The sequence below is a fragment of the Ischnura elegans genome, chromosome 2, assembly GCF_921293095.1.
Source record: "Ischnura elegans chromosome 2, ioIscEleg1.1, whole genome shotgun sequence".
Classification (NCBI taxonomy): Eukaryota; Metazoa; Arthropoda; class Insecta; order Odonata; family Coenagrionidae; genus Ischnura; species Ischnura elegans.
The window spans coordinates 46,112,596-46,128,814 of NC_060247.1; the positions used below are offsets into that span (position 1 = coordinate 46,112,596).

The 16,219-nt window shown below is 35.4% G+C and overlaps 1 protein-coding gene across 1 annotated transcript; it reads left to right on the forward strand.

Annotated features, from left to right (window-relative positions):
- Positions 1-3,867: 3,867 nt before the first annotated feature.
- Positions 3,868-11,762, forward strand: LOC124174220. Its single transcript, XM_046553314.1, has 6 exons — positions 3,868-3,882; positions 7,252-7,428; positions 9,144-9,277; positions 10,750-10,853; positions 11,314-11,427; positions 11,519-11,762. The coding sequence occupies exons 1-6, from the start codon at positions 3,868-3,870 to the stop codon at positions 11,650-11,652; spliced, it is 678 nt and encodes a 225-aa protein (XP_046409270.1). The 3' UTR covers positions 11,653-11,762.
- The last annotated feature ends 4,457 nt before the right edge of the window (positions 11,763-16,219 follow it).

Here is a 16,219-nt window from a genome sequence, read left to right on the forward strand (position 1 = left end):
AATAAGATTATCTGAAGGTGTCCAAAGCAGAGATGGGTCGATAATGACCGAAATGCCTTAATAAATATTCCGGTGAAAATTAACATGTTCAAAAAAGAACAGTTCTATTAAACTCCTTGTCCCCTAATTTTAAAAGTTAGGTTTCTCCATTAAAAATAATATTTGTTGCACAAACTTGGTCTTCGGATTGAAGCCGCGTTTTTGTTGTCAATGTAAACAGACGTGGCTGATATTTCAAAGGCGAAGCAGCAATCCATCTTCATATACATATAAAAAATAGTCACCTCTACGGTGTTTGGGATGATCAATCACCAGCATGCAGCATACTAGAGGATTTTCTCGTGCACACCGCACTGACACAAAAATGTTACGTATACTAAAAACTCATACATTTATGCAAAGGCAAAACTTTCCAGCTACTCATGAAGGCAATCTGCTTACAAAGCTAGAACACACAAAAATGATCTTAAAAACAATATGAAATTTCATAAACAAGCGTTAAGGAATACATAAGTGATTAGGCTAAACTTCTCTTATTTTATTCATACGATCTGAAGTACCGTAGTATGTGGGCGTTCGTAAGGTTTGGCTAACTTCGTCGGAAAATGCACTGCTCTTGAGTTAACCTATTAGGGTTCAGTATATTTTTCAGTCTACGGTATGACAGAGATTCCCATCCGAGTTTTTCTTTTGGGGATCAGTTGCACTAACAATACTATCTGTTCCACAATCTCTCTCTCATATTTTATTAATACTATCTGATGTAGGTACCGTAGTATGTTGGCGTTCGTAAGATTAAATATTTTCGGTACAACAAACTATCATCTGGGAAAAATTTAGTTTACAAGGAGCGGAGGTTTTGTTTCTGTGTGATCCAAAGTCAGAGTTAACGTATATAGGGACTATATGTGGCAATCATTAAGGTCAATGTCGATGGATATAAAGGAATAAGTTTTCCTCCTGTGTTTGATCATAAATGGTTAATAACCTGCCCCAAGGTCATTACGCGTGAGTTAGGTCATTACTTTCAATAAAATAACGTGCTGGTTGCGTAACGTTATAATTATTATACTCTGCCTTGTTCCTTTACAACTTTCCCCACCATTTCCTTCGTCTAAACCGGTTTCATCCGATTTTTAACTGGATAGTCCCTGTTTTATTTTCTCGCTGCGTTCCTGGGAAGGTAGAATGGTCATCGATGAGTATGATGTGTATATTATAGAAAAATGATGAAACAGTTCTGCAAAAGTGTAGTTCCCTTCGGCAAAAATCAACATTACCCGTATTATTGGTATTATGGGTTGTGTCATGTGGAGAAGATGCTCGGGACGAGTGTACCTGAGCTATTGCATTTCGTGATGACACTTCTAAAAGGGAATTAAACTTTGGTGGATGGTGAGATGGAATGTACCTGCGCTATTGTATTGCTTGATGACTCACTTCTAAGCAGCTCCAAGTTCACATATCCTGGAAAAAACCGCCACCGCCAAACTGTCACATTCGCCCTTTTGCGCTTTCATCCCATACATCTATCGATATATATGCTCTTCTTTCGGGTAATAAACTGAAGGGCACCCCGTAGAATCGTTCCCTCTTACAAAAGACGGTTTATTTATTGTCTATAAGTAACCCGACCTGTGTTGTAATTTTTTAATTTGTGAAAAAATCATTATGTGGTTTCTTGGAAAACTTGATAATTGATTAAAAAAAACTTGAATTGACCAGTCGAAAACGAAAATGTATTAATTATTTTTATTTATATGGAGTTCTATATAGGTAGGTTATTAAGTGAAAACGTACAGTTCATATTTTATTATGAAATTTTTGCAGAAATAATAGATCTTCGGGAGACCAAATTAAATGATCGCGGCGGTATGACCTGTGTTTCATTTCCCAAAAAAGAAAATCGGTAGATCATTTTTATCCATAGCTATCGAAACAAGTATTTATATATAATGTTAAAAAATATTCTCGAAATTTTTCAGAAAATTACATAATGGTAATGGCCTAATCAAATGAGGATTTTATGCTGGCAATTGTATATATCTGAATATGAAATTATTATTTCGCAGAGAACGTGATCAATGTACTTGAGCATCATTCAATGCAAGAAAATTCTACGGATAAATCATATAAATTTCTTCTAAATTAATTTTATTACCATTGTGACTGTTGTTTTTTTTATGTTTGAAAAACTCGTCGTCGGAAGAGAACTGCTGGAGGATGGGTAATTTATCAGCCGAATGATCAACTACTGGAATTTTCGGCTAAAGGCAATCGGACGAGAAGTTGCTCCGTTGCGTCACGTGAAGAGGAGATTGAGTGGGGTGGGGGATATGAGGGTATGAGGAGATAGAAAGGTCTATATATAGGGGGACACTATTCTCAACTCTCAGTTTTCCGAGTTAACCTTCTAGGTTAGAGGTACAGTTAAGTGTGCACCAAGGGCTCCCTCAAACCGTAAGTAGCGTTCTTTAACTGGTAATTCTCGGATTTACTGTGTCTAACCTTTCCACTGTGGAAGATAAGAGATTTAAATTTTTAAAGTCCAATTGTGATTAATAATAGGCACGAGGCGGGTATCGTTCCATAATCACATCTCCAGGCGAAAATGAAAACCCTTAATAATTCATCGATACACAACCCGGTGATTTCGCTTTTTTTTGCTGTGGAAAATAAGAGATGCACACTTTTCAAGTCCAATTGCAATACGCAATGGGCATGGCCCGGGTTTTTTTGACATCGCTAAATGTTATAATAAATCTTCAGGTAGTCTTTTACTTATTTTATAAAATATTGTTTACCCGAAGGTATTTGACATGTACCTCAAAATTAGGCTGGTAGGTAATTTCTCTATTATTTAATATCACCTTCTTCAAAAGGGCCAAAGGCAAACCGAATCAAATGTTCCCTACATAGGTATATGTATGTGGTGGTTTAGCATTCACCTGATCTGCTTGCATCAACTTCATTCCATTACTTTTGAGAGAACGCCACTTTTTTCTCTCCTCCTATACAATGCCACTTTTTTCTTTCATGCATCCCTTACCTACAATGATAACTGCTTGTAAAGAGTTCTTTAAATCTCTCTCCAAATTGTCTTTCAATCACTCAGTTGCTAAACCCGAAGGTAATATGGTGCGATTGATGGTGGAAGTGATGGCAGATTAAGCCGATGGCGTGTGAATTACACATATTTAGGGTTGAAAGGGATTTCTTTAGAGTGCCTATTACTTCGAGCATTTAAATTAAGGGTACTGCAAGGAGGAGACCCAATTATAACAATAGAAGTCTATTTTTATGTTACAATTTCGGTCGCATTTTCAATTGTATTCCAAAATGTCTACGGCGCGGTGACGGGTGCAATGCGTTTCACTTTGTTCCAATATTTTCCAGTACAATGTTTTTATTTACGAGAAATATCATTGAAAAGTTATGAATTTGATAGAACACATTACCGCATTCATAAATTTTGGTTAAAAACAGGACTAATTTCACCTTATTTCCCCGTGAAACTAGTATCACTTTTTCCGTCAACGACACGAGTGGCGAATCGTGTAATTCTATTTAATGCGAGGTGGTTGACAACACAAGTAGAGGCCGACTTGAGGGCCCTCTTTTGTAATATTCATGATTTCTGTTTAGGGGGTCGGTACCCTGAGGTTTAACCCGGAGTCAGAATGGACTTGCCGCATGGCCTGCGCCTTAGCGCTCAACCCACTCGGCCAACACGAATGTCTTCAAGGACCAATTTTTTTTGGTGGTATTATCTCGCGACAGGCAAGGGTGGAACGGAGGAGGTTATCGACCTCTGCAGAAGCCAGGCATTAAAATCTCCCGCATTTTGCACGCCGCACTTTCGTGGTGATGGAATTGGGGAAGGTATGAGGTAATGCCTGAATCACACGATCATTTTCTTGTCATTTTCGTGTGATCACTCCAGCGATCACTTTTCCGGTCCCGAAAAGCGATCGCTCGAGTGATCATTAAGAGGGATGTTTGATTCATGCTTAAACGGTCAGGGCGTGATTGCACGATAATTCTTTAAAGGCTCCTCCAACACAACTTCGGAAGTTTCAGTAAAACCTGAATCACACGTTCGTTTTTTCCAGCCTTTTCGTGTGACAGCTCCAGCGATTGCTCCAATGATGGCGGAAAAATGACTGTGTCAAAGGATCATTGTCCACGATTGCTCGTGGAAATCCCATCCCTTTTTCAATTGATCGGCACGTACCTCGTTCCGTCCCTAAAGTCATCCCTTGCACCGTCCTTCAGCCAATCGGACATGCGGACCCTAACACCGATTTTAACGCCAAACTTTGCTTTTAGTTGAATGACAGTTTAAAAAAGAGAAAATGACGAAAATAGCGATGGAAAAAAGCGATGGTGTGAATGACCGTGTGGTTCTGAGAGTGAAGGGTCGAGCCATCGCTTTTTGGTCCCTGAAAACCTATCGCTTGAGCTATCATTTTTTTTAAATCTCATTTTATTCCAATATATTTCTTTCAATATATTTTTTCTCAATTTCAATCATCATTTTATCTTAATTACCTTAATGAGTAGTTAACATTTTTTGGCCTTTGCCTGAATGCGGTAATTTAATTTTTAAGTGAGCCTAACAATTTTATGGACCGTATGGTGTGCATAAGGGATCCTTACTGTATTCTACATGCTGATGATTGATCGCCCCCTGCCATATACCCTTGAGTTGGCTCGTAGAGTATTATGTAGATGTAAATTATTCTGAAAATAGAGAGTCAAATCCTGAAAATAGTTGGTAATGCTTTGCACAGATATTATCTTTAGATATCCTCATCGGCATTTTGTCCTTCGGTTTTTAGCATTCATTTCTATCAATTCATCTCTTTATTGTTCTTTTCACATAGTTATTCTAGAAATGGCAGAGTCATTTCTCTTAAGATCTTATTGTAGTCATAATCATTCTAATATTATTTTAGCATTTATTCATTTACTTTTTCAGCAAAATTACATGTATTTTATAATTTTCTTTATTAGCTGACGAAGCATTCAAAGCGATAAAAAAAACTTTGATCCCACAAAAAGTATGCTCCGAGGAAATTGTTGCCTGAGCCCTAATTACGCCAAATCTGATATCTCCCAATGGTTACGTTGAGTTTTCATATTTGATTTTCCCTTTTAATTTATATTTTGGCTTAATTCTGGGAATCATCGATATTTTACGCCAAATTTTATGTTCCATTAAATGGATCTTCTTTATCAATAAGAGGTATAAATTGTTTATCTGAGCTTAAAATATCAGTATAATTATGGCTTCCAACATAAATTGACGAAAGCTAAAAAACTCAATGGACAAACTATTAAATTGTCCTAAATTACTGTACCTATAAAATGATGTTGATAAGCTATAAAAGGAAACAAAAAATATAAAAACAGGTAACATGATGATTAACCGCTAAACCTCAGCAGGACGGGAAGGTACTATTTATTTTTTTCACTTACAATCTCTATTACTTTGGAAATAGTTAATTTTATTGGTTACATTGTATAGATACGGTAATTTTATTTTCTTTTTTTTATTCGTAATAGATTATGGCTCATGGCACTTATCATATTACTTACTACATTAATAAGTTTTGACTTAGTGTAATGAATCAAGAGAAAAATTCTATGAACCTACAAAAAGAAACATTACAATATCCTGTTGGAAACTAATTAAAAAAAAATATTTTTTGTCCAAGTGTTGCCTCGTCCTTGAGGCAATTGTACCAAACGCGAGACCGATGCTTGACTGACGCTCAATTTATCGTGAAAATTGCCCGCAGAGAGCAGCATTAAAATGTCATGACTTGTGTCACTACAATTATAATTCGGCCGGAAAATTGTACTGCGTAAACCTGCCCCAGTGCCCGATGCATAAAAGTGCCCCAATCTACCCTATACATTAATCTTTATTCACTTAAGTATAGTACCTTCTGATGTACAGCAGTTTTTGTTCTGTTATCAGGCGGAATTACAAAAACATCGAATGGTTTACCAACGGTTGAAAACGCAACGTATGCGTGATAATGAGAAAAACATAGCGTTTTTAGATTCAGAGCTCAAACACTCACCTTTTGATTTGATAATCGTCATCGCGAATTGAACACCACATAAAAAAAGTTTCCTTTTCCCTCAAAGGGAACTCCGTTGAGATCGTGGGAACACTCGGAATATGGACTTCGTCATCATTGAATTTTATATTTCAGTATAGTCTCGTGAATCAATTTGGTTATCAGATTATTTAATCACCAAATGCTTTGTTAGTGTAGGTTTCGCAGCGTCGTGAACGCCGCACCTGACTTCAGGGGTAAATTTTGCCGTTGTAAGCCCCGGTCAACTTAGGACCTTAAGAATTCAGATGGCTAATTGGTGACTTCGTCTTTGTTTGTTACCCATTAAATAGATTTAAATTAATGCAGAGTACAAACTATTTATTGCTGATTTACCAAGTCTCAGTAATCCACATCTTCTTTCGTATCCACTGAAATTGCTCGCTCAAACAAAATTTTTATTTTTTTTGTTATCAATCACGTTCGTGAACACTTCGTTGATAAGCTTGTATTTTGATGATACGAAACTGCAAAACGCCTGAGGAAATGAAATCAATAAGCTGATTTCGTCGACAGGTACTCGGATATTACTTTTTACGTACCTACCTTGGAATCCGGATGCATTGAGGAAGAATAGAACGAACTTTTGACATACCTCTTGGTCCCTTACTTCCATTTTTAATGGTTTTGAAGCATGAAAATTCACGCAACTAACGCTTTGACCTACAAAAATATAAAAAAAAAAATTCGTTGACCAATTTTATTTAATCCAACTGAATTTCAGTTTTGTAAGAGTGCATAATCTAGGCCACATGTTGATCATCAAGTTTTGGTACTTTATATTCAGGTTCAAGCAAATATTTGAGCAACTTACCGAAAGAATTAATTCACTCACTGTCATATAATAAGAATATATTATGAATTCTTTCCCGAGAGGTCACCTTTTAATTTAACAATGACTTTGAACTTTTTGTAAATAATCTCAGACGCTAATTTTGGCCAATTTTATCCAGGAATTCAAGAAATATCGGGTCTTCTGTAACTAGCGATTCATTGAACAGAAATTCATTATTTTGATTTATTATGAGATTTGGATTTTTATTTTGATTTATAATCCACTCGTATTGTTTTTGTGCTTCGAGTCAAAAGTTTGTCATAGCATACTTTATTTTTTATACAGCAATATCACAATCCAGAAGATATCCGGAAGCAAAATATGGATTTAAGAAGATATGGAATTGCTACTTTTCTACTCCTCTTCATGGCATATACTTGTTCTGGACAGAAATACAGCTTTGGAAGTTGTCCAACGACTCTACGATCTGTTATCACACCAGCAGCTCTTTTGCTGACTAATGTAAGTAGAAGACGCAATTTCTTCACGGTTCTCATCAAATATTGACTGACTACCAGTGTGTCTTCTTGCTTGAAGAAGGGAAGGATATATTTTTTCCATAAAGGAAAAAATATATTTTTTTGCCACATGTTTTTAATAATTGTTTTATTCAATATAGAGTGTAGTAATGCAGATGCTGTGTCTGAAAGGCTGATATTCCTGAAAAGGTCAATTAGTTAATCTAGGGTGAAATATATTAGACTTGATGACGATCATCAATTTTTAATGCAACTTTTACTATTTGTATCATTATAAATTTCATATTTTGACCTGACAAATTTTTTGAATGTGTAATTCATCCGGAAGCAAAATATGGATTTAAGAAGATATGGAATTACTACATTTCTTCTCTTCTTAATAGCATATACTTGTTCTGGATAGAAATCCTGTTGAACTGGGAGTATTGCAAGTGCGATTTTAGCCTATGTTCATTTGCTATTATTAATACGACTTATTCATTTGATTTTCACCATAAGGAAATAACAATATGTAAAGGTACTGCTTTTTTGAATTATCTACTAATACCTAGTAATAGAAATAATCAAATACTTGCGTATTAGAGCGCATGAGACACTGAAAGTCAGTTGAGTATGAGTTCACATAATACGAAAGAAATAATTTATGTTACGGTAAAGAATCTGTTTTAAGGAATTTATAATTTAGGAACGTGAATGACCCTCTCCAATGTAGTCAAGAGCAAACACCTCCGAGTGTTTAATGTTTGGCCTTAGCTTTCAAGCTGTAGTGCTGAGCGCATAGTAGGGTGGTTTCCTATTATTTCTTTATTACCTAAATTTAAAGATTATTACTCCTGGTGTACGTATTTCACGCTTTAAGATTTTTAAATGTCGATCTCTATTTTTCGCGATTAAATGAAAAGTAAAATTTTCAAGCGCGCGAAATCGCGACGGCTAAATATGAATGCTGGGTAAATCCCGTGTGACGTCGTTCTCGTTCCCGCTGCCGCAAGTGAGGTGACCTTGGGGCCAGGCTTTGAGCGCTGGTACGAAGCATGATGCCAGCAGGTAGCAGAGTAAAATGCTAGCTTGTAGCACTTGGCTTAAATAAGTATTATCAATACTTTATCAAGCGAAGGAAACTTCCCGACCTTAGGTAGTTTTTTAAGATGATCGTTAAGGCATGTTTCCCTGAGCTCTGTGCCTCATGCATGCATTGGTAATCTCAGACGATGTAAAACTCCCATCTCCTCGTATAGAATCTAGGTCCCTGTTACGTCACGTAGAGTGGCAGCGCATGAGCGCCAATCTGGCCTCTTTCAAATGAGATTAAAATTGATCATTAACATTCGTCTAAACTGGGATTTCTAAAACCAAATAATTTATATAATATGATTGCACTAATGGTGGGTAACGAATCGCAATCAATAACTTTCTTTTTCTATGATGCAGGAAGCTACCCTATTTGGACTTTTTGTCTTATCAAATGCTCAGCATTCCATTCCAACTTCTCCGGTAAAGTGTAGCAGTACACAAAAATGTATCCGAATACGAATCCCTGGCATGTCGAATGATTTTTTTCTCTGTGGGTTTTTCAAATACTTCCATATAACTAATTTAAAAAAGTTTTTTTGCCTAGGCAAGCCTGAGATTCTAATATGACTTATGATTTCATTTTCAAGATTTAGCTGAGAGACTTATCTTACTTTATTACTACAGATACAGGGGGTTTGGAAAGAGTATGCACGAAGCAAGGGAACCCAGCAGCACTCCTGGAGGTGTGCGACATACACCATCACCCAAATTACAGCCAATATACAGTATTCCTTGAGTATTGGAGGCCGTAAGAAAGTGTAAGTACGCAATAAAACAGTGACCCTTATTTTTCATGCCCACAGGGCATGTCCTTATCGTATCACCACCAGGAATCCTATGCAATAAAGGCAACTTTCGGATATTTCGAAGTTTGTCCTCGGAAAGTCGTAAAAATATCTCATTGGGCAATCCACTAAGGTCTATCCTCGCCTGAGGGCGAGTTTACGTGAGGTAACACAAAGTAAAGCCTGAAGTTATTAGTTATAAGGTAAGGAAGGTCTAGGAATGTGATTTTCGTTTTTTTGAATCGGAAACATGGCACCTGGAAGGTTCGGAATATTTTAGGCGCGAGGATGGCGCTGTAGAAACTGGTAAGAAGGGTCAAACAATTTGCAATACTGAAGCTAAAGAGGTAATTTAACTTTTTCCAAACAGTCTGTACTAACAAGTATAAAAAATGGACGATTCTCTGCGGAATTAGGGTTAAATAAAGTTACCCTGCGACAAAGTAAGTAAAAGTAGTCAACGTAGATTTAGTCATAGAGTCAACATTGCGGGAAATTTAGCATAGTGGATAGCATTAAACCGCGTCGAAAATGGAATCGGGGGGGTAAACGGAAAGTTCCATTCTGAAATTTGGGATATGGGGAGACGTAGTTACTGTGTAAGGCCTCTGATCTTGTTCAAATTTTTGTAGGTTCTTGGAAATGGATACTCATGAGGAATACCTTTCGTTCCAGCCGCCAACGCTTAATAGTTTGCGACGTATTAGCGATGGAAAGTTGCAGGAATAAGCCCACATTCATGCAACCCACGAAACGACAATACACCGTCCGTGCTCATCGTCTTAATAAAGGTGTATATGGGTTTATTGTCGCGCTGCGGGTAGCATAGATTTAAGCATTTTCCTCTTATATAGTCTTAAGCTTTCTTGGCACTTCCGTCGCTAACATTTCGAAAACTATTGAGCTTTGGTGTCTGAAACAAAAAGGAACTTTTTTTGTCAATATATTCCCTACTACATAAAATCCCAGTCAGGAGTTCTCCGCAATTGAAATTCTGTGGAAAGAGTTGTCAATTCTATAGAACGTAAAGTAAAACAACTTTCCACTATCAAATATCCTGTAAAGTATCGTAATATCACTGCGATATTTCCTAATGTGCGTTGTATAAGTTTTATTGTGTTGTCGTAATTTTCTTGCAAATCGATTTAGGTAAGTGGGTCTTCCTACATCTCAATATGATAGTGTTTGTATTAAAGAATAGATTAGGTCTTCTGGCTATATGATACTAGATTGAGCATTTGTATGAGTAAGCAATAGATCCAAAATTATTAAATTATTTGAATCATTGAAACTGTAAAATCAGTTTCGATTTAAACTGACTTTCGCCTCTAGGCTAGAATTTTAATTTAAACCTGAATTATATTTGCATGTTAACGTAGTCATAATGTATGTAAATTTCCAAAAATACTTTAGAAAAAACCTAATGATACGAATTACCTTTGCAGAACTAATTCTGCATTGAGGGTAGCTGGGACCATTGACATTGGTGGGTCAACTGGAGGGACAGCCACTGCAGCGACTTTCCTTACGTTTAATCTCAACGATAACGGTAAGTATTTAATGATACATGCATTAATTTAAAAAGTCCTGGTTACATTTTCAATACGCATTTAATATGAGAATCAAGAAGTAACCTTGTGACAAAAATGGCACCGCAGAGAGGAGGATTGGAATTTCAATTCGCAAAAATCCTAATTTAATTTTTGAATTGAGGTTTTGATAATGCTCTATTAAGACTGTATCTTAAGTAATAAAATTATGGAATCAGTTTCATAGGAAAAGATTTATTATTTTTATATTCTTTTCAAAGATATATGTATTTTATTATGAATTAGCTTTCTTTGGACATATTCGTGACATATTTATTTAAACTCGTTTACATTCCGTTTGAAGTTGGATAATTTGAACTTAAGTTAAAAAATAGAAAATCATTCCAGTTGATATGTCCATTTTACTGCACGTATGATGATTTCTTGAAAAATATTAATCAGACCTTCTTTTTTTAACAGCCCTTCTTACAAATAAGATAAGGGCATTCAATTACTATATTATTGGATTAGACGCCGCTGACCCCACGGTATTGGCATTGTATGCCTGCCAAAATGTTGGATTAGGAAAACTAGGTAAGTTTTAATTTCTGACTAAACATTTCAACCATTCATTTGTTAAATTATCAGTAAATAATATCACAAATTACCATTTTTTTCCTTCTAGAAAGCGCAATTCTTCTGGTAATGAGTGGTGCTACGGACGCTAATATTGTAGCTGGGTTACAGGCACTGGCGCAAAATGGATTTCCATCAAATTCATTATATTTCCAATACCAAGCCGATTGCTTAGTCATATGATTCGAGTATTCAACATGTTTGTCTTCATAAAAATATTTAATTATACAAGAATATGTACCTTAGTTTTAAAACATAACTATGTATTTGCCGCGAATAGCAATTGAATAAATAAACAATTTATAACTTTTAAATGAGTAACTTTAATTCAGATCCAAAAGTACCCTTGTTTTCGTTGTAATTCCTTTAGTTTCATTCCCATACGGATTGTATTTGTGAACACGAAGAAAATATTCAGGCAAGGACCCTAACTCTGAATACTTTCGCAGTCACAACATATAAGCTTTTAATCAATCACATAATATTTGACTTAACTCCGCTTTTTTAAAAAGCAATGATGAATGACAAGAGAAGCTAATGCCTTCAATATTACTGACTCCATATTTTTCAATTAACTTGAGTGATTGTCAATGTGATTAATACACATATATTTTCCAGCCATTGCGTCGTTTGACCAAGTCATTGTTATTTTAAATGCAGGTTTGGGACCCATTTAGCCAAAAATTATCCATAGATGTTTTTAAAAATTTCATAGAAAGAGCAAAATTTTTTTTTCAACGGATCAGTGATCGATTTTTTCCAGTTACTTAATAAATATTCCAGGGCAGGAAAATGAAGATATTTTTGTAAATGCTGCCCAAATACGCCAGGAAGTTACCAACACGCATTGGAAAATGGGTTATACCACCTCAATTTGGCAAAAGAATGACGAATTAGAGTCTCAAATTTTGGTGATTATTATGTCTTGTAGGATGTGATATCAATGCTTATGGTAATGTTTGGTTATAATGTTTTATCTATGAGTCTATCACTTTTTAATCTTCTGAAACATTTACAAAAAATAGGCGACGAATAAATAAGTACTATGTAGCAATATGTGAATTTCCAGAAAAAGATATAAATTCAAAAAGAAAACGGTGGAAAACGATTTAAATCTGGGTCTAAATCATTAGCTACTCGTGAAATTTCACTTAGTTGGCTACTTTAATTTCGTCATCACAAAATAACGACATATTACGACTTTCAAACAAAATTATCTTTGAATGTCAGCAAATAAATTCTATACTGGCGCTTGTATAGTTATGATTGAAAGGGGAATCATATCTTGGAAATGGGTTAAAAAGATAGACCTTCCGTAAAAGTGTTATTTGTATTCTTTCTACGTAATATTAATTTGATACTTAATATATGAATATTCACTTACGTCATTTATAAGTAACTATCTAAGACATGAATTATATTTCCCTAAAAAATGCCGAAGCCAAATTTTTAAATTTGTTTTAATGCAATTGTTAAAAATGGTAGGTATATACTTGCCTAAAAATTACCAAATATTAACATTTGGTTTGTGAAATATATCTTGGTACTGGGGTTAAAAAGACTCGACCCTCCGTAAAAAAGTTATTTTTATTCTTGCTACGTATTATTAATTTGATACTTAATACATGAATATTCACTTAAGTCATTCATAGGTAACAACTATCTTAGACATGAATTATATTTCCACAAAAATTCCGAAGCAAAATTTTTTAAATTTGTATCAATGCAATTGTTAAAAATGGTAGGTATATACTTGCCTAAAAATTTCCAAATGTTAACATTTGGTTTGTGACTTTCTGTAGTCAATATTGAGGAATCATGAAAATCTATTTGAAATTTCCATCACTGTCAACAAAATAAGTGAAAATTGATTCATGTGATAAGCATTCCATCAACACTGGTAAATTGTGACATCTATCTTCATTATTACAGTGGAAATGTAATAATTTGGCAAATTATAAACATAAATTGATTTAATATTTTAACTTGTACCGGTAATGTTTGATGATTATTTATATTGCACAAACAAAATAAATAATATTTGATCTTAGTAAATCTTCATAAATAAATAAATAAACAGTTTTAAGTATTGATAAATCATCTAAATATGTAAATAAAATTTTAACCAATTGATCGCCAGAAGCCTAACTACGCTATCGTTAGATAGGACATGAGGCAATCTTCCCAGGCACGGAATGATCCGGCGGCGGGCGAAGTCAAGTTAACTGTTTTTTTCAATTCCTCTGAAGTTGGAATGAGGTTAAAATCGCTCTGATTAACCGTTTATAGTCCAATGTTCCCATTTGGGTACAGAGTTATAAAAACTACATTTCGTATCTGTGATTACTTTCATGTCTTTTTTATGTAAGTAAGGTGTGGTAGTATTTTTTAAAGTGAACTGCATGGCTTGTGTTTATACTCGTCGTTTATTATACTTTTCCAAAATTGGTTATTTTAATCACCTCTGTAGAGAGTATGCGGTTTATTCGATTTTTTCCCTACACTCTCACTCCAGTAACAAATGCTCATTTATTCAATAGAGCAATATGTATTTCATTGTTAAACTTAGTTTTTTGTCAAAAGTATATTTATTTCTCAAGCGATGGAAAAAATTTGAGGCGTGTTCCCATTTGTAAACTTGCTTAAAAACACATTTAAAATTTTTTACTCCGGTTCTCTTTCGAATGATCTCTTAATTACTTGTAAAACAAATGGGGTATGCAAAAAAAAAATAAAAATCAGTTGTAAAGTCAGTATGGTCATTAAAGGGTTAGTTTATTACTCAAAAGGAAAGGCGAGGATAAAGTTCCCATGCCTTCATTGAGTAGCCGAATAGCTAGAAGCTTTCCTTTAGACATTGTAGATAGAGGAGAAAAGGAAGGGAGGTCCCTATTTTCGTCTCTATATCTTGCTGGAAAAGAAACTTCAACCACACCTAGGGTACTTTGTTCCGACGCTGAAGCAATCCTTCTTGAAACCAATGGAGTGACACCAAAGATGGTAAAAAAGAAAGACTGCAAATTTCACCTGGCAAGAAAATTTCTGGCCTCCCGGGTATCAACATGGTATGCAATAATCAGGCCTTTACTTAGCGGTGACAAAGAGAAACTATTGTAATTATATCCTGACAAAAAACAATACAAAAAGAGTGATCATCTTAAGATACGTAAAGAGAAGCACCAATGGAAACACAGCAACCGGGAAATAAACGGTAAAAAAATATTAAAAACCACTTTGGCTTACTTTAACACTAGAACCAAAATATTTCTAACCTACACAGTTGGAATATTACTAAAATAATATATTTGTAGAAATCTTTTTATATGATCCTTGTATTTTTTAAATATTTACCTCTTTCGATTCCCAATCTCTTGCCGGCCGATCCTTCTCAGATATTCCTCTTAAACTTTACCACTCGCGTCTTTCTGTACCAATCCATTCAACTCTTACCTTGTCCCTCGATACAAACTTTAAATTTAAGGTACAAAAAAATATTGCCTTCTTGTTCTTAGAGATTTGTTCTACACGCTAAAATTAAGCAGCTATTAAGTCCGAAAAATGACACTATTATGTCTCATACAAAGTTATTCATAGCAGTGCTGACAACTCTTTTGTCATCATTTTCATTGTTGTGGATTAAATTTAGGTACACGCACATTCTCATAGGGAGTCTTTGAGCGTTATTTTTTTATTTATTCCATTTAAAAGAAAATGCCGTCATCTATACCAGCGCTTAAAGTGGTTATTCAATGATAGAAATGCGGCATCGACTGGCTACAAACGTGCAGATCATGAGCTTCATTCCCAACCTCGGTAGTCCTTTTTCCAGGAAATTTTATGAATAGCAGCCAGAGCTATTGTTAACTACTAAAATATTGAATTGAATTGCAACCCCTCAAGAACCGTAATTCGTCGAGCGTTAACGCCCGTAAAAAATATACAGATGCTGACGGATTTGCCGGGGAACGCATATAAAGAGGATACAGCGGACGCGCCGAAGCGTTGACTGTGGCTTCTTGCGGTCATGAACCCATGAATGCTCATCAAAACACCGTCTCCTCATCCTTTCCACTGACTGCAGGTACAGTGTGGGTCAGGTTTATGCCACAGAGAGATGTTTTCATATTCGGCAATAAATTGATAGGGAAGGTTGGGCGATCAGAGTTAACTGTTCAAGTTCTTTTAACCCATAATGGAGGCAGAAATTGGCTGGAAATTTTACTGAATGCATTTAAAATGTCATCTCCTTATGGCCTTCGATTTATCTTTAAGGAATTCCACGGCAGTGCTTGGAAAATACTTACCGATGAAGGAATATTAAAGCACAGTCAGAAACGCACAGTTGCTGAAAGGATAACTGGAAAATGATGATTGTGGTCTAACCTTTCTCCTTTACGTCAGAGGTTCTCTCCGAGCCAGAGCCGTAGAGTTTGACGAACACTGGTATGCTAAATACGGATCACCGATATTTGGTGATACTAAGGGCAGAAACTGATACCGAAGAATTGTGAGATTTATGAGGCTCCTCTTGAAATTTGCGAGAGCTCGCCTTTTGAAATCTGAGAGGTTTGCTTTGGGATCAGAGATATGGAATAGTTGCATTGGTAATGGTATTTTTTTTTACATATTTTGGACACATCTTACTGTTGATGGACAGTTTTTTCCTTCGAAAGCTGCAATAGGTTCACTACCTGGCTAGGATACGTATCGATAAATATAAGCTGGAAAAATATGGGTAAATATTTTCGCT